This window comes from Ambystoma mexicanum, chromosome 1q (assembly GCF_040938575.1).
Source record: "Ambystoma mexicanum isolate Mex_15411 chromosome 1q, UKY_AmexF1_1, whole genome shotgun sequence".
NCBI classification, from domain to species: Eukaryota; Metazoa; Chordata; class Amphibia; order Caudata; family Ambystomatidae; genus Ambystoma; species Ambystoma mexicanum.
The window spans coordinates 1,504,693,885-1,504,717,585 of NC_090922.1; the positions used below are offsets into that span (position 1 = coordinate 1,504,693,885).

General features: G+C 49.2%; 1 protein-coding gene across 4 annotated transcripts in view; it reads right to left on the bottom strand.

The window, feature by feature from the left end:
* Positions 1-1,720: 1,720 nt before the first annotated feature.
* Positions 1,721-23,701, bottom strand: part of ST3GAL3 (ST3 beta-galactoside alpha-2,3-sialyltransferase 3) — a 1,489,309-nt gene continuing 1,467,328 nt past the window's right edge. For all 4 annotated transcript variants that reach the window (XM_069642409.1, XM_069642406.1, XM_069642407.1 and 1 more), the window contains one exon: positions 1,721-12,898. In XM_069642409.1, the coding sequence (XP_069498510.1) occupies positions 12,809-12,898 (90 nt within the window). In that variant the 3' untranslated portion in view covers positions 1,721-12,808. The remainder of the gene's footprint in view (positions 12,899-23,701) is intronic.

The following is a 23,701-nucleotide window of genomic DNA, read 5'->3' on the forward strand; positions in this document are numbered from 1 at the left end:
TCCCTCTCCCCTGCTGAACAGCAAATTAATTCTTCACTGAAACTGCACTGATCCTGAAACTGGACCACTCTAAACGGCCTCGGTCCTGGGCCCAGCCACTCTCCACTTGCACTGATGCCCTTGAACCCCTCTGCACTGCGGGACTGTCTCTGTATCCCTACAGCCCCCCCCCCCTTCCCCAGCACTTGTTCTGCACTTATCTTGCACTTGCCACCAGCTGCCCCTATTTATTTATTACTTTTCGCCACTTACCTTGTACTGCACTTCCCCCCCTCCCCTTCCCCTTGCACTTTTCCCCCTCCCCCACCCCTGCACTTGCGCGATCTGAATGACACCTGGCCTAGTAGGATCGTTGTCTGTCTCCCCTTGTTCCTCCCCTCCCTGCCTCGTCGCGCCTTGAAACACCTGTGTATAGGCGCGTTATAAATACCATATCATATCATATCATGCTATTCCAAGGCATACTGGATTCACTCTTCTGCCATTGAGCTGTACCAAACGCAGTGATACCCTCGGGTCTGGGCGTTGTCAAAAAAGTAAAAATAAAATAAATCAATACTTTGTGTTAACTAGATACTCACGAGCCCCCTTTTTCTAGCATAGGGATCAGAGTTACAGGGCTAGAATAGGGATATGGAAATGGACACAATTACCGAGTCAAACCGCAATGTGTTGTCCGTCTCCTGAGTCTGACTTACCACACTTGTCGCCTTAGTGCCTGTGGTCTTTCCTGTTTGTGTCTTCTGCTTCGCTCTGAATGAGAGAATCCTCACACCAACCTCAAGCCAAATTGATCTGTGGTTTCACTGAAGCTAGTTACCCAAAAACACAGATGGAGGGCTCAGTACCCCAACTCCTGCCCCAAGAGTTATTAAGTAAACAAGGTGAAGGGCGCTGTGCCCCAACTCCAGTGTACAGGGTTTCCGGGCATGCAGGTGTAGGGCCCCACACCCCAATAAATGTCCCTAGAGTTATACAGGCATGCAGGTGAAGTGTTCTGTTCCCCAACTCCAGTCCCATTAGCTATCCAGGCATGCAGCTGTAGGGCGATGTACCCCAACCCCACTCCCCCGTGTTATCTACTCATGCTGGTTTATGGCTCAGTATCACAACTCTAGTCCCCCACTAAACCAGGCATGCAAGTGTAGGGCTATGTACCCCAACCCTAGTCCCCCGTGTTATCTACTCATGCTGGTTTATGGCTCAGTATCACAACTCTAGTCCCCCACTAAACCAGGCATGCAAGTGTAGGGCTATGTACCCCAACCCCAGTCCCCCGTGTTATCTACTCATGCTGGTTTATGGCTCAGTATCACAACTCTAGTCCCCCACTAAACCAGGCATGCAAGTGTAGGGCTATGAACCCCAAACTGCAGTCCCTAGGGTTACCCAGAAATGCAGGTACAGAACTCTGCACCCCAATTCCAATTGACATAATTTTCCAGGAATGCAGGTGTATTGCTCTGTACCCCAATTCGAGTTCCCATAAATATCCAGGAATGCAGGTGTACTGCTCTGTACCCCAATTCCAGTTCCCATAGATATCCAGGAATGCAGGTGTAGGCGGCTGTGCACCAAATCCAGCGCCTAGAGTTACCCAGGGATGCAGTCAACAGCCTCAGCTCCAGCTCCTAATCAGTGCGGTCTTCAACTACTAAAAGAGGATAAATAAAACATAGCCGATAAGCTCCTGGAATAAGACACGCACACACACAGGAGGTTTTCCATAAAACATGTTCTTAACATTATTTATTTGCCAACAGTTTAGAGACATTGATTCCTGGATGGTCACTTCTCAAACCTTGCGCTCAGCCAACGCTGGGAGAACAAGCCTAGCATTGCTCCTCGCCTTGAGTTTAGACGGGCGACGTGACAACATCATGGCGGCTCCTGGTTGCAAAGCTACAGAGAGGGCACAGGTGGTCCGTCGGCCTCTCGGTACATTGGTGGGTTCCCAGAGTGGTCCATGCATCTGGGGGTTCGTGGGAATGACGTGACTCTTCCCCTAAACTACTGGCAAGTCAGAGGCACAGGACTATCGAGAAATCTCCCAATGTACCTAGAGGCCACCTCGACATTTGGCAGATCCACCTGAAACAAAGTTTGGGGGTCAATTAACGAAACATTGGCATGATCTTGATAGGCCACCGCTAGCAGAAATCGGACAACATTTTTCAGTCAACATTTTCAACCAATATGAGTGGGGCCGGATTTACACCCGGTTATCCACGCTGTGCCCATGGATTTTCAGGGTCGGCCACCGCTGTATCCCACCGGCAAGACATGGAAAACACACACTGGCTTATTAACAAGAAAGCCGTGCCGGATTGTGGAAGTGGCCAGGCTGCCGAGCCAAAGGAACCAACACCTACTGCTACGGTATGAAAAAGCCAGCTCTTCATCGACTCGGGAAGGAGTCAGTAGTCTGTATGCCCACCCAACTGCTCCAGGACACTGGAATTCATATTTTGTAGCTACACAAAAAACATGGTGATTTTTCATCAATAGAGTTAAAATTCGTGTTTGTCCTCCAACATTTAAAAAGAAAAAAACAAACAAACGCTGAGGCTCAATTCATGAACCTCCTCAACTTGATTTGGCTCTTCCAGTCACTTCTGCCAAACCTTCACATAATACTTACACATCTAGTGTCTCTTTGGGGTGAGGGGAAGAAACGAATAGGCACACCTCTTATTTTGGCAACACCCCTTGGATTTAGTTTGACCTCTGTTGTGGTCCCTTCCAATTGTTTAGGGTTATGGCTAACACTGGTGGTGTAAGTTACGTTTTTGGGTAGCACAGCAACACTTTGCATCCCTTAATCAGAATCCCTTCTTGCCATAAAGCAGGGGTACAACTCTGTGGTACCAAAATTCCATCTCTGTGGCGCCAGGGTTTCATCTCTGAGGCACCAGGGTTTTATCTATGTGTTACCGGGGATACAGTACTGTGGTACCAGGGATACATTTTTGTGGTACTAGGGTTACAACTCTGTGGTACTCGGGATACATCTCTGTGGTACCGGGGACACAACTCTGTGGTACCGGGGAAACATCTCTGTGGCACAGAGGTTACATCCCCGTGGTACTGGGGAAACGGCTCTGTGGCACCAGAGATACATATCTGGGGATATATCTTTGTGATATGGGGGATAATTTGTGGTACCGGGATACAGCTCTGTTGTACTGGATATACATATCCGTGGTGCTGGGGATAAATCTCTGTGATACAGGGGATACTCTGTGGTACCGGGGACACATCTCTGTGGTACTGGGGACACATCTCTGTGATACGGGGGATACTCTGTAGTACCAGGATTACATCTCTGTGGTACCGGGGATACAGCTCTGTGATACTGGGGATACAGCTCTGTGGTACAGAGATATTCTGTGGTACCAGGGTTAAATCTTTGTGTTACCGAAGATACAGCTCTGTGGTACCGGGGATACAGCTCTGTGGTATCAGGGATACGTTTCTGTGATACGGGGGATACCCTGTGGTACCAGGGTTAGATCTTTGTGGTACCGGAGATACAGGTCTATGGTACCTGCTAACACTCATATGTGATTCCAAGCTTAGAAAGAGCATCCATAATATTTTGCGCATGGGCAAAGATTGGCATTGTCATCTTCCAGGTGCCATTGAATGTGTAATGTTTTCTCCCACTTGCCTTTGCCCAGTGTGCATAGTCCGTTCCCCCTGCCCTGTGTGAAGAAAATACCCAGTGCAACTAAGCATGCGGCCAAGCGTGGCTTCTGATTAGTCAACCCACCAGGAAGCGGGCTTGCTGCCTGCAGTGCCAGTACTTTGGCTCTCCTCGTAAGCGGGCAGGCTTTTAGTGGGTCCTGGTGCAACAGATGCCAACTTGAGCGACCCGGACAACAGTTGGTGAAGGGCACTAGGAGTGCAAGGGCGATCTTGCCCAAGCAACACAGAGGAGGTCTCATACTGTTACCTGTAGTGTCTTTTCCTTGTCTTATATCTGCATGTGTGCAAAAGGAAATGGTTGGAGAAACCATTGGTCAAGTGATGGGCCAATCCATCTCGGAGACCTAGGTCTTACACCGCCATCTTTGGCTTTACCCTGCGACTATATCCTCCCAGGACCGGCACTGCCCAACTCCGCCTTCTGATTGGCTAAACAATCTCAGACTCCTCCTCCACAGACCTTGGCTGCCATGTCTGTGCTATTCCTGCTTCCCAGGTGGACGGGTTTGCAGTGAGTTCTGTCAGTCAGTTTAGGTTGGTGACACTGCCTTCTCATTGGCTGAGTGAATTTTAAGCTGGGTCACATGTCTCGGAGCCTGATATGGACGAGACGCGCATGAGTGAAGGCCCCTCACAGATATGTAAAGAATGTCATATGTATATAGCACCGAGGAAGCCCCCAGAGCACCTGGATTTCTAATTGTATACGGGAGGCCTTGTGCAACAGAGCGGCCACGCGCACTGCGTCAATGAGCTGAGCCCGGATTGGAGCGCAGGTTTCTGACGGCAACTCCACTCACACTCGACAACATGTCCTGCACTGATGAACCATTGGCAGGAGGTCGGGCACGGTGAGACATTGGAGTGTGACGTGGCTGGTGAGGTGCAAACTGGCCACTTTCCTCATCCCTCCGCGTGACGTACAAGGGAAGTCTGGACTTTCAACACAGAAGCGGAGGCGCCACGATTTCTCCACTCGCACCCAACCAAGCCCACTGTTGAGGTGGGCTTCACACCAGAAATGAACGTATTTGTAGTTATTTGTTACGCGCCAAAAGCCCAATAGGCATCAGTAAACCTACTAGCTTTGAGTTGAGCGGTGGAGTTGAGCCCACTTGTCGGGTAGTGCTTTTAGGTGGCACTGTGAGTGCTGCCAATGTAAACCTATAGTGTCTTCGTACCCTGCAGACAGGGTTTTTACTCTTGATAAAGCCAATGCCTCCAGGAGTGCCAATCTGGTATACCGCCACGGCAATGGCAGCTCTGACTGGTGCGGATATAATTGCTCCTGTGTCCATCAGCCCGGGCGTCCCCAAGTATTGTTATTAATATTTTTAGGGTATTTATTGAGTGCAGACCTAGCTTCGGGAAGTAACGGAGTGCTTTACAAGTCACAAGACTGGCAACTACCTCATACTCCGCAGATATGAAGAGTACGCCGGGGGCAAACGATAACGGGGCTGGTATGGTGAGCACTGTGGCTAGTTGGGTGAGATTTACTTAAATAAGGACCATGCCCTACTTGGATTGGGACGGGGGGGAGTGTACAAAATGTTTTCTGTTCCTGCTAAATCCTTCTGCACCCAGGCTACTGTACAACCCTTGAATGCATCTTGGATGAATCCATTATTTTTGTATTATTGACAAGTTGTTCTGGTTCATAATGTTTAAAATACAAACACAATAAAAATGAAATAATCTGTGTGATGGGAAACAAGGCACTAGACATACCAGCTCTTGCAAATGAACTTTCATAAATTATTGGGCTCCACGAGATTGGCGGTGAATCAAAAACCCGCCTAGGACTAGCCCGCCAAGAGGTTCAACTTCACACTAAAATGATTTCTTGGTTGGGACACCATTTTTGCATTAATAGTTGGGTGAGAGACATACTTAAAGTTGGGTGAGAGACACACTTGCAGTTGGGTGAGATGCTATTGGACGGTAAGGGTGGGGGAGCCCCACTGCCCTGGTGCAGGCTGGGAGTGCTTCTCCAATTCATATCTTACTGGTTAGAATAACGCAGTGTCAACTTCAGGCAGACAAGCCCAGTAGCACTGCAGCAAGCACAGCCTCTCCGACCGGGTGTCAACCCTCCCCACATCTCAACACCATCACGGATGCAATAGACACAAATCCACCGAAATTGACACATATTGTGCAAAAGACCAATGCATTCTGGGAGAAGTAATCAATGTCAGTTTGCTGCTCATCTCCAGACAAAGCACCCACATTTCTGTAGTTTGAATCACTATGGCAACTGTGCTGTGATTGGTCGGTAGCTTGAAACACCAAAAAGGGAGAAATTGATAATCAGCTGAAAGAATTACCAGGGACTACTGGGGACAATGCTGGTGGAGAGCCCCCTGATACACAGAGTGGTGGATCCTGCGTACATAGCGCACGCTAAGCAGAGGGGTGGGTCTCTTGGCACTGGCCCATGAGTTCACCGCTTAAAAACCCCAGCATTGCAGCAGCTACAGTTATGATGGGCACCGCTACGGTGTGGCCATTGAGATCCAGCACAACAGCAAGGGCTTTCTGGGGATGCGATTGGTTGCATCCTCTGTGGCAAGAGACCGCTCTGGATCGCAGTACAGAAATTGAATCAGAAACAGAGCGGAACAAAATGGTGGCCACCTGATCCTAGTGTAATTGCATGGAAGATGGTGGATCCGGAACATGACATGGGGAATCGTTCAGAGGCCTGCAACCAATCACAGCGCAGGTACAATGCTGGTTAGGGTGTGTTCAGTAGGTTCAAATACCATCATAAAAGCACAGTTTAGACAAAGCAAGAACAGAGCCCCCACTGGGCCTCGTCCAATGGCATCTGGTAGTGTTTGTCTGCAGTTTAGCAGAAATAATCCCCTTAAACAGTGGCAGGGATTCCAGTCACATGGAGCAGGCGTCGCCGCCTCTAGAGGGCTGCGCCAGAGAAGTCTACGAGAATTGCAGGACTGCCCAACAAGTCACCATGAAGACCAGAAATCCCTCAACTTAGTGCTGAGAACAGAACAAGTGCCCAACAAGGGTAAGCTTGGTCCCAGCAACATGCAGTGTACCCCCCCCCCCGTCCCACCGCCCAGAGTTGGAAGAACCCCGGAGCACGGCTAGGACAGCTGATGAAGATACCAAGGCCTGAAGCTTGGGGATTAGCAAAGGTCTTCTCAAGGACTGACAGGGGAGGAAACATAGTCATTCTGGAACATTCTGGAATCAAACAAAAGGTCAGAAATTAGACACCGAGTATGAGTCTTCTCACAGAGGCTGCCACCAACTCCTTCCCAAACCATGATATTCTCCCAAAAGGTCAACAGCACACAGTACAACAAAATGGCAACAATGCCTGCTCCATGGTTCCTGCCATCTGCGCTACTCGCAGACTTAGAAACTTTGAAGCAAGGTGCTACACTGTCTTTGCAACATTAGAACCCCCCCACCCCCGACATGATAATGCAGTACCAGTGGGAGGGGCGAAGCAAACGCACAGGATCCGCCACTGGACCCTTCCTCATTTCTCATGGCGCTTCTTTTAGTCTGACTGCAGTTAGGAGGCCAGTCTGCTGTGCCAAGGAGGACCCCCCGTAATATTGGAAGATGGCGGCGGCTTCTGTGCAGGTTGCTCAACATAATCCATACATTAAAAAAGCAAGAGCGGCAACACCGTCCAAACATGACAAAAACAAAAAGACCCAGGGGCCATTAAATTATAGCAGCACCAACAGTTCCGAAGGCCTGGACGGCGCCCGGTTTGTCCAGTTCCACCAGCCATTGGGTCCCCCCAGAGGCCTAAGAGATGTTCACTGTGTTTGGAGCCATACGAGCAGGACACGAGTCCTTCTGAAGACAGGGGCCGCTGGATCCACACATGGGTGCCCCCCGAGTCCAGCAAGTGGGCATCCGCAGGACAGGCAGAGACCATCTTCAAAACGCCAGGTACCCAGCACAGAACCAGGGAACAGCGCGGACGCTGCGCTCCCAACTCCAACCAGGCCGCAACAGCTGATGAAAGGCTACCATGGTGTTGGCATACATATTACATACATTAACTATCAGACGCAGCAGCCGATTGGCGCTGGATGGCACCATGTCCAACTGGCCTTGAGTTGCCAATCTAGTTTGAGTACTGGGGGCTAGAGGGCTTATCGATGGTGCATGTAAACCGAGAAAGAGTCATGGTGGTGAGTGGGAACAGAGGGGTGCCTGTATCACCTGGATTCTTTATCGCACCACTCCTACTTTGCCCCAGTATAAGGGTTGGCCAATGCACTATAAGGGTTGCCTTCATATCAGACAGTGGAACCAATGATTCCTGACTCCCAGCTCCAGTGGTCCAACCTCCCAGGCAACACCACCTGGCCCAATTCCCCTTTTCTGGTGTGATATGTAACATCTCCCCTTGAGTACATGTATTGCCCCAGGCTGTCTTAGTCTGCACCTTCTGCCCCTAGAAAATTCTGTCATAGACCACCCGCACGCCTCCTGCCCATAGCACATCCCCTGTTCTACAGCACGCCACCTTCCATAGCTTGCGCTTCCAGTCCTTGGCCACACCACCTGCCAAGAGCCTGCTGTAGACCACACTCCCTCCTATCACAGTCCCCACAGCCGGTCGTAACCCACACTTCTTGACAACACCTCCTGCCCTAGGCCACACTTCCTGCCGGACCGTGCCTCCTGCCCGCAGCGCACCACCAGCCATGCATTAATTCCATAGAATTCACTTCCAGCCCTAGATCACGACTCCTGCCACGAGCGCATAGTCTTTGGTAGACCAGGACTTCCGTCACAGACCACACCTCCTGCCCAGAAAAGATAGCATGCATCCTGCAAGAGACCACACCTGCTTGAATGGTGTTGGATAACCTTCTACAGACCGTACCCCCCTGCCCATACCTCTTAGTCCAAGACTACACTACCTGCAATGTAACCTACCCTGACATAACCAAAATATGGCTCACGCCCCCATTCTTACTGACATCACTTTGCCTGCCCTTGACAAATCTCTGTTTCAGGAGCCCCACACGAAGCGATCTCTTGACTACAGGAGCCTGGCCGTATTTACAACAAGGCAGACTAGGTCCAGGCCTAGGGTGGCAGATTGCCAGAGGAGTGGCATTTTATTGCAGTTAATTTTCAATTTACTGGTTGTCAAGTATAGAGCCAGTTTTGTCAGAATCTGGCTGGCCCACAACACAGAGTAATTCGGAGCTGTTAGCAGTCAGCCACTCTGACAGCTGGCATTGTCGATGGCCAAACTGTATATATGCTTGGTATTTACAAAAGCTTTAGTAATATGGTGACTTGTTTTAATGCTTAAAAGGAGGAAGCAATATGTTTCTAATCCCTGCAACCTTAAAAACGTCCTTATAATGTTATGGAGACAAAATGTGGATGAAGGGGCGTAGTTTAGACGATGCGGATAGAGTTTGTTGAAAGGGTGGAACCCGGTGAAGGTGCAGAGTCTGGCAGAGGTGGAGTAAAGTTGGGGGTGGGAGGGCGCATGCACTTATTTGGGCCGAGGGCAGCAGGAAGCTTAAATACACCACTGTATAGGGGGCTGGTTTGACACTGGAGTGTTTCCACATGCGCCCTAGTGTGGATGGTAAGAGCGCCAGCAAAACAGGAGGTAGGGGCACCCAAGCCAGTCTACTGTGGCCTCAACGCATAGATAAGTCTCTGCCAGGCCATGTACCTCCTGTGATGTGAGGGAGTAGGTGGGCTGTGTTCGGGAAGAGTGGGTCAGCACCAGTCCATGATGGCCCGCCATGCACAGGTCTACCCTGTGGGGGAGGAGGGTTCCGTACCCCATAAGATTGCGCTGCAGGTGGGTTTTGGATGATTCTTCTAGCCTCTTCGGGCCACATCCCAACCTTGCACCGCCCCTGCGCGGGTTTACTCAGAACGCTGCTATTAGCCTTGCCTACACATTGATGCCAGTGGGTTCACCGGGCATCTTTAAAAGAATGCCCTACTGGCAGACTGTAGGAGACCTGACTGGGAGCCAGGAGCCTGGAGGCCTTCAATGAAGAGACTGGCTCCTTGTTGTCTATCCGGAACCAGGGCCTTCCCTTTTCGCTCTCAGCGAGAAGAGCCAGATGGGAGCACTGGAATTGTGTAGGACACCCAATCCGGAGTGTGGTGGAGGGGTGGAGGGGGGCTTGAACGGACCAAGCTCTACCCCTGCGGTCCTACTAAAGGCACAGTGCCCCCCAGACAGACCTAGACCGCTGCATTGGGAGGACTGGGTGATGCCGATCCTACCAGGGTCTTCTGGGGCTCTCTGCGCACTTCTCGTGATTGCTTGTGGAGGCTACCAGAAGGTCTGCAGAGAGCCAGGCGAGTTCTCTGCTTGGGACTGTAGTTGAGTCTTTTGGGGGCTGTATTTATTAAATGTATAATTGTTCTGTATAACGCGCTTAATACCGGTCCCGGGATTCGAACCTTTGCTGCTCTGCACTGTCTTGCTACCAACACAAACCCGTTGCCCCTGAGCTATCCCCCCGACACTCATGTGAGAGTATGTCTGATTGGACGGCTATGCGGGAGCTTAGCTCTATGTGGGGTGTCAGTTGGCAGGCATGTGGGGGCACACGGGCGGATAGGTACTGCCCAGTATCCCAGTGCCAGATGCAGGACTGCGCCAGCAATTGGGTGGTCTTTTTCACACGCTGCACCCATTTAAGCGGACGCCCTCTGTGGGACCAGACCAATGTGAATAGGTCTCTTTTCATCCCTAGTGTCATTTTCTGAAAACTCATTCCAAATAATGTAGGGCTGTGTCAGGATCGGGGAGTCCATCTCGTGTAGATAAGGAGGGACCTCAGAAGTGACAGGCCTGGCGTGGAACTATGAATGCAGCCATTGGTGGCAGGCAGACAGGCGCGGAGTCGATGTCAGCCAGAGCAGGACCTCTGGGCGCTTTGATCACTGAGCAAGCAGAGAGGAATTCACTGGTTTCTGCTTACGGATTTTTACCCTGTTTCAAGGCCGTTCGGTGCCTTCATCAGCTCTCTGCATGTCGCTGGTGAGACTCCAAACGGCAAGTGTGCAAAGCTGTCCAGATGGGCCTATTATTCCCCGCCTTGCCATCTAAGCGCCTGGGATTCTTTTTGGTGCAGGCCTCCCCTATCGCAGCAGTACCCCATCCAGGCTCCCGGTGATGGTTGGCCCTCTTGTGGCTTCTAGCCACAGACTTGTGTTTCGACTTTCTGTTCATCTTCAGGCCACCATAGGTAAGCACACCACTCTTGGTGCTACCATTCACCCCTCGAGCGTGATCAGGGGCTCTGTTCTACTCCCTGGTGGCCCTCTGGGTGGCAGGGCAGACATATTGCAAACTTAGGCCCTGCCTAAGCATGAGGTAATTGGGGCGCGGTTGGAGATGTCAAATGTGGCCTAGTGAGTAAGATCCAGACTGAATGACCCGGAAGAACTTCAGTCCCATGGAGCTGGGCATTCAGCAGAGGATCTCTTGACCCCCACTTCTCTCTAAGTAATAGCCCATTGCTCACACAGGAGCAACAGCAGCCAAGTGATGTGAAGGGTGCAGGACCTTGCCCACTTCATAAGGAAATCTACTTTGTTAGGGCAAACATTTTAAGTGACTAATGATGACCTGAAAGAACAGGGGCCCTTAATTGGAAGGGCCGTGATCCCTGAAGGGGACCAGAATAGGTTACGGATCCCAGGAAGAAATCAAAAAAGTGCTTTTGTGAGACACTGCTCGCCCTACGTGCCACAGAGGAGAGCGCGCTCCTTGCGAATGCGGCGTACCTTTAAGAACTCCAGGGCTCGGCCATCTGCCAACTGCTGACAAGGAGCTATCCAGCAAGGATCTCGGGCAATGAGAGGCGCAGGGGCGCAGGGATTTCGACTTCATTGGATACCTGGCGTTTTGAAGACCCTTGCAATGGAAGGGACCAAGCAGTTCCCATGATCTGCATGTACAAGGCATGGGAGACCCCCAGTGTGCATCCAGGCTGCCGACTTACCTTCTTATGGAGTGTCATAGGTTTATTGATGATATGACAAGCCTTTCCTGTGGGCTTGTACAATGTAATACTATTAGTGCGAGGGATTGTTTTTAAATAAAGATCGTACATTCAAATGTTGCTACCTTAGGTTTCCTCTTCATCCAGAGAGGAACATTTGGCACCATATTCTTCAGAGTTTTTCCTTCAAATCAAAAAATAATACAAAAAATAAAAGTTTTTCGTGGAGGGGTGGGGTGTAATGCCTCATTGCTCAAAAATGCCGGGTCTGCCTTCTAACCACTGGATTCCATCCACCTGTGGCCATTGGATCGAAGATTGACTGGATATCCGATCCACGGCACCTGTGGATTGTAGGTGAAACGGTACCCGATCGTGGGAACGGGGCGCTTATGATATCTGGACCCGGCATTGGAAGCGGCGTAGCATCAGACCCCAAGAACAGGAGGTTTCAAGCTGCCATGATTTGAAATCCCCAGAATCGAAGGATCCAAGCGGACATACCAGTTCTCAGAATACGGAGATTCAAGTTTATCAAAAACTGAGCATCGAAGCAGATATCGTACCAATTCTCCATCTGATGATAGAAGCAGATATCATACCAATTCTCCATCTGACGATGGAAGCAGATATCGTACCAATTCTCCATTTGAGGATGGAAGCAGATATCGTACCAATTCTCCATCTGAGGATGGAAGCAGATATCGTACCACTTCTCCATCTGAGGATGGAAGCAGACATCATTCCCACTCGATCAAATCTCCATCCGAGGGACCAAAAACTATGTGTAGCAATTCACTCAATTCTTCATTTTAGCGTCGAAGCAGCCATCGTACCAATTCACTAATTTTTTCATCTTAGGGTTGAGGCGCACACGATTCTGCAGCCTCAACATCCCAAGTGCCAAGCAGACATGATTTCAGATCCTTCACCCCCAGGATTCCGAGCAAAGATTATTCTGGAACCCCAACATCTGATATCAAATTGCCAGCTTAAGGGGGCCCTCCGGGGGCTCCCCGCTGTCCAGCTGCAGGTAGTTTTGTCGCTCTCTGAGTACAGTAGTGTATTCGGTTTTCCTTCAATGTAGTGTACCATGGATCCCCTCAGATTCCACTCGTCAGGTCGCTGATCACCCCGGCTTTCACCAGCTTCTTCAAGAACTCCTTCTCCCTCTGTATGTTGTGTGTCCAAGACTGGAAAGGAAAAAAGGCAGGCGTTAGTGACATGTCCCCAGACCCCTGAAGCTCTACCCACCCGCACATCACCCCCTGCTTAAGAAACACCCAGGAGAAAACGCATCTATACACCGTGTGATTTCTAATTTGTTCTCTCTGAGGTTATCTGTGAACACAGCTGCTGCAGTCTTCACAAGTAGGGGTGCAACATGGTGGCCAATAACTTATTTACAAAGCCTTATCTTTGGGTCGTTCCCCTGAAGTCTTCTACAAAGGAGAACTCTTTCCTAACGTGAGTGGATGGTAGGGGATATGATATATGATATGATAGGTTATTTCTAACACGCTTAATACCCAGAGGTTTCTAAGCGCGGACCCAGGGATCGATCCTGTATCGCTCCGTGTCGTCTTGCTTCCAAGGCGAACGCGTTGCCCCTGAGCTATCCCCAAGAGACGATGTTGGCCGACACCTTGTTATACCACCTTATATGCATGTGTCTTCCGCGTCCAGGTGTCCCTGAAATGTGATAGTACCAAGCTGCCTTACTAGAGGATTCCAGCTTGTAAAGCTTCCCCGACCAGTATGCACTGGGACCCAGGTGTCTGTAGGCCACATAAAGTGACTTGCGCTTGCTTAGCGCTTACCTTACCTACCCACATGCGGCACAGGCCTGTGGCAACATGTGAAAACACAATTACCCACAATTATTTATAATATACATCGACGTCAACTTCCTGATATCATTTTGATATTTTAAATCGCCCATTATAGAATCTTGACACAGAACCAGTCATTTAAAAAATGCTATAAAAATGAAGCAAAAACATCTATTGCTTACAATTCAACATGAGGCTCCAACATATATATATATATATATATATATATATATATATATATATATATATATATATATATAATGAATAACACACCAACCTACAAACAAAAACTGGTGCAGTAAAAACAAGAAAGGCAAATATACGTGTTGACAGATGTTAAGAAAGTTAAATTGCGGGTTAAAACAAAATTTACAAAAAGCCAGATTTGCCATATTAAAAAGTAGAATAAAATATACAATCGAAATAAAATATACAGCATGACATAACTTCCATTTAGTAATATAACGGAGTACTGGAAATGGGGGGCGAGCACTGGAAATGGGGGGCGAGCACTGGAAATGGGGGGCGAGCACTGGAAATGGGGGGCGAGCACAGCACTGGAAATGGGGGGCGAGCACTGGAAATGGGGGGCGAGCACTGGAAATGGGGGGCGAGCACTGGAAATGGGGGGCGAGCACTGGAAATGGGGGGCGAGCACTGCGCGGATCAGGATGGTTGGGCATGGGTCCTGCTGCCAGGGAGAGATTCTTTGGAGACGGTGCTCTTCCGTCTCAGTGAGTTATAAGTGGGGTTTTGGTAAGAACCCCTTTCACCCGGTGATATTGGTTGTGACTTGACTTCTCTTATCAAGCAATACATGAGGAGTCTTGTCACTTGAGCCTACTCCCATGAATGTCTGGAAGCATGAGGAGACTGGTCTACACCCTCACAGTGTAGCACCACTCTCAGAGTCCTCCTTATAATGTGGCTCCACTTTGAGTTAAAGATTGTGTAATGACATGCAGGGGGCAATAGGGTGCAAGGTGCATTGAGATTTGATCTGAGTCTGGTATACATTAGGGCAAACATTCTTAATATGTCTGTAGGTAAGGACTTTGGACTAAGTAAGCCCTTGATTCAGTAAATCATGGACTTATCTTTGGTGCATTCCTAATCTAGCAGGCTTCAGTAAGAGTCCCCTTGGGTATTTTATAGGACCTTTTTCCATCTAAGATATGATTGGTTATTTATAACACGCTTAATACCCAGAGGTTTCTAAGTGCGGACCGGGGATCGAACCTGTGTTCCGTGTTGTTTTGCTTCCAAGGCAAGCAAGTTGCCCCTGAGTTATCCTCCTGAGCTGCAGGCATTTTATAACCGATTGCACCCCTAATCTGGGACATCCAGTTTGTTGGTTTTTAATGTGAAACTGGAAAGGTTACCCCTGGAGACTTTCAAGGATCTAGGTATTAGCTGAAGTCATAAACAACATGTTTTTCAAATAAATGGGCACCATGAGATTATCTGGTCTACTTTCTAAACCCCTGATTTTCAGTGTGGGTCCCCAAACGTGGCACGGTGGGCATTCTCGTCTTGTGCAAGAGCAAAGCCTGATGAGTCGTCAGTCACAAAGAACACTTGCTTTTGAAAGCTGCATACAGGTAGGATCCTGAGCGCTCAAAGCGCATGCGTTGGGAAGTCAGCCTGGCCTTGGACAGCCATAACACCCCATCGAATGCCCTTTTCTGCTTTCACTGCGACTGCTGCTGTGGAGGTTAGGCAAAGCGTGCTATGATTCTTACACATAATCTACAGCCTACATTTAGTAGCGATAAAGATCTAAAATGTGGGGTGTGGGCGTGATCTGAAATTTGGTGGATCGGGCCAATCCCTCTCGGGTACGAGATTGGAAATGTTGCGTCTTCTGGAGGAGACCCATGTGTTTCTTGTTTGATGCTGGCGACGTACAGTAAGATAAGGGGTTAACTGTCAAGAGAACACTTCATGAAAAGCCATGTACCACTTACCAGGCCACGTGCCCCTTGGGCTTTAATTCTACATTTCCTTAAGCCCTCGGCAACTGTTGTGTATAGATCGCTGCCGATTGCGCTCAATTAGGGGCCGATTAGTTTATCCATGGGGCTATTTTACTTTTTATTAAAAAAAACGTTAAGTAATTAAACAATTCATCTGAGCACCATTTTACGGTTTTCATCTGCTATTGGAGACATTTTCGTTTTTTGCTTCATGGCCTTCCAAAAGGATGTACATTTTCACTGTTCTCCTGTTTACCCAGTATCCTGGCAGGTATATGCTGGCGCCCTAATGTTCCAATTGATTTGTATTGAAACCAGTTTCTAACTCTTGCCAGTGGCAGGGTTTTTTGTTGCAGTTTTTTGCAGCCGAATTTTGGCCACAAAAACGTAGTGATTGTTTCACTTTTTTTTTTTTATTTGTGGTGGTTTCCTATACAATCCCCCCTTCCTATTTCCCACTACCCCTTATATCCCTTTACCCATCCACCCATATTTTTATATATGAGTTTTTTCGGCCAATAACCGGAAGCAACAAAAAAATAAAACTGGTCGAGGAATGGACGTCGAGCCGCCATGATACATATGTGTCAGACTATGCACTACGATAGGCCTTGGGTTCCAGCATGGGTTTGGACCATTACTCTCCCGAAGCCCCCGGGGCCAGCACCCCTGCCCTTGCTTATAAAGGTGGGCTCCCACAGAATAACTATCACGCGCTGTAGCCGGGGCGCCCACACGTGTGCCACTCTGCCCACTGTCCAGCGGATGCAGTGCCACTGCATGGCCACTTGGATCCAATCAGAGATGGAAAGTGGGCACTGATGGGGTCACTGCTCATTCAGTGTTTCCCGGGCTTCATGCAACTGCTTCTGTGTAGATGTTCCCTGGTGCCGCTGCGGTAACAGAAAAGTGAGTTCAGTGCCCCCCGCCCCTCTATCCCCTCTTGATTAACCAGTGCCAGGGTTGAAGGTAGTGCATTAGCAGCTGTATGCCACATGGCTGCCACAGTCCCATGCCAGCTTCTCTGGGATCAGCCAGGCTACTTCCTTACTAAGAATAAGGTATAACCGATGCCCGTGTGTGGTGTGTTCCTGGATAGCAATACTAAGCTGCCCTCCCCTCCTCTCCTCTCCCCATTATCCAGGGGTGGGAAGAGAACTCATGGAACACGGTCCTTTCCTCTTGCCTTGCTTTCCCAGACTGGTGGTGTATCGCCCCCTCTCAGCATTGACCACCGCCCCCTCCTGTGAGAGTCTGCAGTGCCCCCTTATACCACTGGTGCCAGTCCATGACCAGACTGGCCCCTCCCCTCATCTGCTAATGCCCAGATCATTGCTGTACACAATACAGAATGTATCTATGTGAGGCAGAGAGAGGGCAAAGTGAGAACGTGAAATGGTAGCTGCCTGCAGAGGCCAGTGGTAGGAGAAGGGGGTGCTGTGCCTGGTTAGGCATTGCCTGTCTGGCTAGGACTTCTAATGCTTTGTTCATGCTAGGCCAGGTCATGGCTTGCTATATCTAGCGGGTCTGTCGACATCCCTCGCTAACTTGTTCAACATTCTATTTCTACCATGTACTGTAGTAGTCCCGGGGGCCCCTGTGTACTTCTGCCAGCTGGAATGTGTCCCCATGTATCCCACTGTAATTTTCATCCAGTGTTTCCCACTGCAACCCCCCGCCCCCTTTCAACCCTGACGTTTTGCTCCCTGTGTCCCACTGTGATTTGGCCCCTGGCGTGTTGCTGCCTGGGCCCCACTGCGATTTGGCCCCTGACGTTTTGCTCCCTGGGCCCCATTGTGATTTGGTTTCTGATGTGTTGCTGCCTGGGCCCCACTGTGATTTGGCCCTTGACCTTTAGCTCCCTGGGTCCCACTGTGATTTGGCCCTTGACCTTTAGCTCCCTGGGTCCCACTGTGATTTGGCCCTTGACCTTTAGCTCCCTGGGTCCCTCTGTGATTTAGCCACTGGAGTGTGGCTCCCTGTGTCCCACGGTGATTTGGCCACTGATGTTTACTCCCTGGGTCCCACGGTGATTTGGCCACTGGAGTGTGGCTCCCTGGGTCCCACAGTGATTTGGCAGCTTGTGACGAATCAACTTCCGTGGCACCAGTGGTCTAGAGATGAATATCGGTTTCTAAATCATCAATCAGCCCCGCACCTCTAGTACCAGAGAAGGGATCCGAACAGATTGGAAACACAAGCAAATTATAGACCTCTTTGTACAATTTTGGCAACGTGGATGGAACGGCAGGCTTATCTCCACAAGGTTGTGGATCGTTGGTTAGTTACAACACAGCGCAAATACAATTATTACTCAATGATAAAAGGGACTGTCTATTCAAGTTTGTATAAACATATCTACTTTATTATTATCACAACAGACAGTTCTAACACACTACATAATACAACCCACCTTGTAAAGGAATGGAGAGGACAGTTTCTAAGAAGGAAAAGGGATGCACTCTGGATGCTGTCAGGAGGGTAGTCAGTAAAGTAATTAATGGGGTTACTTGGTTTCAACACAAAGGGGAGCAATGGGTCGTACAATGTCACTAGGGGCCTTAGGAGCAGGACCAGAGGGACAGAATCACAATGTACCTTGTGCTGTAGATGTTCTTGGTGCTCAACACAGTCGAGTTGGATTCACATCGCTTTGCAGCTTCTGTGATGGGAGAAAGCTGTGGGTATCAGGTGGCAGGCAGTTCGGAGAGCGAGGCTGGACGGAGAGTGAGGCTGGACGGACAGCTGCAGGCTGGCCTACAAAGCAGCTCGCGGTCAGGAATTGTTGTCTCAGTGCTGGTCGGTGGTTCTGAAGCACGGGGCAAGGTGTCTCGGACAGCGTCAGCGACTGCGGCATAACAGTCAGCGGTGCAGTCTGTTGCAGCTCTAGTGGCTCGACTGTCTCGAAAATGTCATTTAAGGCAGAAGTCGATAGATGCTCGTGATGCACTCCTCGTAGCATCTTCCCTGGGCTTGTGTCACCCATTAAGGAGGACGGGCCAAAGCTGAGGAGAGTGTTGCAGGAAGTTGCCTTGTCCTTGGCTTGGTTCAGAGACTCTCTGGCACCTAGGAATCTTGCTGCAGAATCTAGCAGGGCATGCTGTGTGCAGGCTGGGTACTGGTTCTGGAGATGCTGGAGGGTCTTCTGGTTTCAGAATCTCCCGCTGTTCCCTGGGAGATGTTTAGGAGAGGAATCTTCCTTCCCTCTCGGAAATCCTGGCCTTCCTTCACTGGCATAAGCTGTATGGCAGACTGTACCTTCAGCCAGGGTCCAATGATAATTTCTTCTTTCTGCTTCTGGTGAAGCCTTCAGGTGATCTGTCAAAAGAGAGGCTCAGCCCTCTTAAAGCCAAAAAGGCCCCAGTGATTAGTTTAGGCTAGGCCTACCTTAATGAACCAATCATGGGTCCCCACCAATAATCTCCTGTATGCATGAGGTCGTAACCAGAGTTTTTTGCAATAGAAAAGGCAAAGGGGTGAAAACATGTAATACTAATTCCCACCCATTTTACTGTCTGTTATGGATCAAAGGGTCTCTCTGGTCAATGGAGCTTCCTGTGGCTCCCGATTAAAGGAGGAGGTCTCCTTTGAAGCTTTGGCAGGACCAGACTTTGTTAGCTTCTGTAGCCAGGCCCCATGTGGGCCTGTTTGAATTAAACTCTGATTAGTATGCAAAGCTGCCACCAGCAACAGAGCTAAACAAAAGCACAGGGCGGATCCATGAAGCCTTTGTTAGTTAAATAAGAAGGCCATGGCATGGGGAAGTTTTAGCCCTCCCCTTTTGAGATGACAGTGTAATCTTGGCTGTCATATCCCAACTAAATATGACAGGGGGACTGCACCTGTAGGCTGTGTCCACCCAGAATACCCGGGTCTATGTGTATGTCGTGCAGTGAACATAGGAAAACGTGTGCATATTAGTCCCACTCATTTTCCGGAGGCTGATTTACCATCATTCAAAATCATTTAAAATTTTTAAAAAGACCCGTTGAGCGCACACCCACCGTGCGGATGGTCGAATTCCTCACACCCCTGACGTGTTGCTCCCTGGGTCCCACTTTGATTTGGCCCCCAATGCCGTTAGTGCCCTATCGTTTTTTTGTTCTCCGATGCCCAATGTAATCTGCACCATTGGCTCCTAGATCTCGCAGCATGCTGCGGTGTTCCTAGGGACCCCACCAGGTCACGGTCTGCTCTGGAATAGCTACTCTTCTGTTTCTTTCTATTTACTTCCCCAGCATTTCTCTCTTCACTACTCTTAGCTACTGTGATTCACTCCGGAAATATTCTTAACCATGGTCTCCTTGGTACCCTCTGCTTCATGGGCGTAGGAAATGGCAGGGACACGGGGGACAAATCCCCTCGACAATTACAAGACAGGGGATATAATGCCATTTATCCCCCCAGAATCAGAAGGGAGGTGAGGGGATACAGGGATTTTATTTTCCCAAGGGACATGATGAAGCCGCAGGGCAGCGTTAAGTAAAAACAGGCTAGACTGTAAGCGAATATCCAGGCCAGCCTGGGTGGTTCGCTCATCGTCCTACTGGCTGTAGCTGGCTGCCTGATGCACAGCACATCATTCCTTTCTGCCCAGGCTCGGGCGTCTTCACATTTGAGGATGATGGACACATATTGTGTAAAGTGGTATCTATGGTCCACACAAGGGGGTGTACAACGGGGTGGGGGGGTGTACAGATGGTGTGTGGGTGGTGCTCGTTTTTTTAATGGTGGGGAATGATGCGCACAGTGTGAGCAGCAGGGCGGCATGGGTGGTGCACACAAGGCATATGCATAACTACAGAGGTAGGTCTGATGCATAATGTCTGTATAGAATTGTAGGAAAGGTGCAGGTACATTGTGGCAGGTATTGTATAGATTTGGTATCTGCAAAAATGTAGGTATATGGCCTGTAAGGTAGCTCAGCGGGTTGCCCACTCGCTGCTAAAATCTGTGTGGGATCTGAAGGTTGCATGCTGGAAGCCCTGCAAGGCCAACTCAGTCTTTCATCCTTCTGAGATGGATCGATGAAACCAACTTCGGTTGGGTGATAGTAATTGCATGTAAATGATCTATCTGCAGTGCTCTGACAAAAGCGCTATATAAATAAAAAACATATTTTTGTATTGTGAGCCGAGTAGGGAGGGGGCATTTGATTTGTGCATCGTGGCAGGTATCATGCACACATGGCGAGTGTGTGCGCATAGTGGTAGTTCGGTATCAGGCACATAAGGTATACACAAAGGGGTGGACATGGTTCACACTTTGCAGAGCAGCTGATGCCCTGCACATAATGTGTGCAGAGAGCTGAGTATGTTGCATGCACGCTGCTTTCAGAGCAGCTGATGTGCTGCCCACATAGTATATGTACAGACTGGTTGGAGTGGTACACACTCCTTGTATTTGTATTTGTTGAATATTTGTATCGCGCACCAAACCCGGAGGTAGCTGGGCACTTGAAAGTTTGAGGTTACATACATGCAATGGAAGGCAGATACATACAGGCATAAGACAACAATAAATACGATGGTCCCTGGTTACATTTGGATCAGAGGAGATTGTGGCATACAATGAGTCAAAGCGTACGACACCGGAGTAATGATTAGTTAATAGTATCTTGATGGTGCTTGGAGTGCCCGTTTTTTAAATTGGCTTTGAAGGAGAGGAAGGAATTATCTTGTTTGAGCACAGTGGGAAGGGAGTTCCAGTGTTTGGCAGCTTGGAGCGGGAAGCTGGCTCCTCCAGCGGTTTTGAGATTGAACCTTGGTGTTACTAGATTAAGGTGGAGAGCAGCTCTGGTAATGCGAGTGGGTTTGTGCAGGCAGATTTTGTCTGCCAGATATCTCGGGCTGAATTCGTGAGGCATTTGAAAGTGATGGCCAGGGTGCGTAGTGTGATTCTATCACGGATGGGCAACCAGTTGGCATTCTTTCTATGGGAGGAAATGTGGCAGGATCTGGGAAGAGAGAGTGTGGCTCTTAGTGAATTGTTTTGGAGTACCTGAAGTCTGTTTAGATTCTGTTAGATTCTGTTCAGTTGTACCGAGGAATAATGTGTTGAAGTGGATAGGGCAAGTGCTCTAGCTAACGTTAGGCAACTGCTTGTGGAGAGGAATGGTTTGCAACTGTAGATCAGTTTGTTAGTGTAGGCCCTGGAGGATGCAACACTGTTGACCTGTCTTTTGAGTGAGAGGGTTGAATCAAGATAGACCCCTGGAGTTTTTATCTCTTTGGAGACATTGATCCTGTTGCCGTCATTGACAAAAGAGGAGTATCTGGTGTCAAGTTTGTTAAGGCGTACAAGAGTACCCACGATCATTAACTCGGTCTTGTCGTCATTGAGGCAAAGACTGTTGGTAGCCATTGAGGCTTGGATTTATTTCACTGTAGATGTTGTTTAGCAGTTTTGAGTCATGGTCGTAGCAGCCAGTGAGGGGGATGAGGACTTGGGTGTCGTCAGCGTAATTTGTATAGACGACACTCAACTTATCTAGGCGGTCGAAAAGTAGCTTAGTAAAATATTGTATAGTGTGGGGGCGGCACACAGGATCCTTGTGGGACGCCACACAGTATTGGGGTAGGATCGGCGGAGGCAGAAGGGGAGAAGACTCTTGTAGTCCGGTTAGAGAGGAATGATTTAATCCAGTCGGACGCATTGCTGGAGAATGCCGCCACTGTTTTAAGGTGCTTGGTGAGAATTTGGTGATCGACAAGGTCGAAGGCAGCGGAAAGATCTAATAACAGGAGGACTGCTAGCTTGCCGTTATCCTTTTCCTCGTCCATTTGGATCTTGAGATCCAACTGTGCTGTCTCAGTACTGTGTTTAGGTCTGAAACCCAATTGTCTGAGACCTAGGAGTTGATTGTCCTCCAGATGCTTCTGGATTTGCAAGTAGGCCACCCGATCCAGGATTTTTATTAAGAACGGGACGGTAGTGATGGGCCTGTAATTGGTGGGGACATTAGGGTTGAGGTTGTTTTTTTTTAGTAGTGGCATGACCCAAGCTTCCTTGAGGTTGTTGGGTACCTGGTTGGATGAGAATGATGAGTTTATTAAAGAGGAGATGAATGGGGCTAGAGTTTTGGCTCCCTCTTTGCGAACAGTGCTCCTCTCTGTGTGGGGTATGGTGCACATGATGATTGTTCAGAGATCTCTATGCACCAATAACATAGGATCCGGCAGAGGGGAGCACTGTTCGCAATAAGGAGAAGTAATCGTGCACAAGGTGTTTGCAGAGCAGTGGGTATAATGCATACATGGTTTGTGCTGTGAAATAGGTATGTTCACCCGCTGTAGATAGAGCAGATGATAGAGTGTGTATAAAACAGTAGTTGTGGTGCATAAAGGGGGGGTGTAAATCAGTTGATCTGTTGTACCGGTGTGTGCGGAGCGTTACGCTTTATGAACACGTGTGTGAAAAGCAGTTGGATTGAATATGGGTTGATTTGAGTCTGTAGCAAAGTCCCCAAGGAGTCCCCCGCCCACCATGCACCCTCAGTTTGTATGCATCTCCTATGCCACTGCTCTGCTTCATACCCTCTGTGCGTTCCGCTCCACCTGTAGACCTCTTACGTCTCGTGCCAACTCAAGTGAATGCTGGACTAAGAAGGCTCCTACTAACCTGCGCCATGGCACTTCCTTAACCTATCTGCCCTGGCTACATTACATTGCACGCTGGTGGTCACCTATCAGCCCTGGCTACATTACACTATACGCTGGTGGTAACCTATCTGCCCTGACAACATTACACTCCACGCTGGTGGTAACCTATGTGCCCTGATTACATTACACTATGCGCTGGTGGTAACCTATCTGTCCTGGCTACATTACACGCTGGTGGTAACCTATCTGCCCTGGCTCCATGCTACATTACTCTACACGCTGGTGGTAACCTATATGCCCTGGCTACATTACTCTACATGCTGGTGGTAACCTATCTGCCCTTGCTACATTACACTACACGCTGGTGGTAACCTATCTGCCCTGACTACATTACACTCCACACTGGTGGTAACCTATCTGCCCTGGCTACATTACACTACACGCTGGTAGTAACCTATCTGCCCTGGCTCCATTACTCTACATGCTGGTGGTAACCTATCTGCACTGGCTACATTACACTACACGCTGGTGGTAACCTATCTGCCTTGGCTACATTACACTATGTGCTGGTGGTAACCTATCTGCCC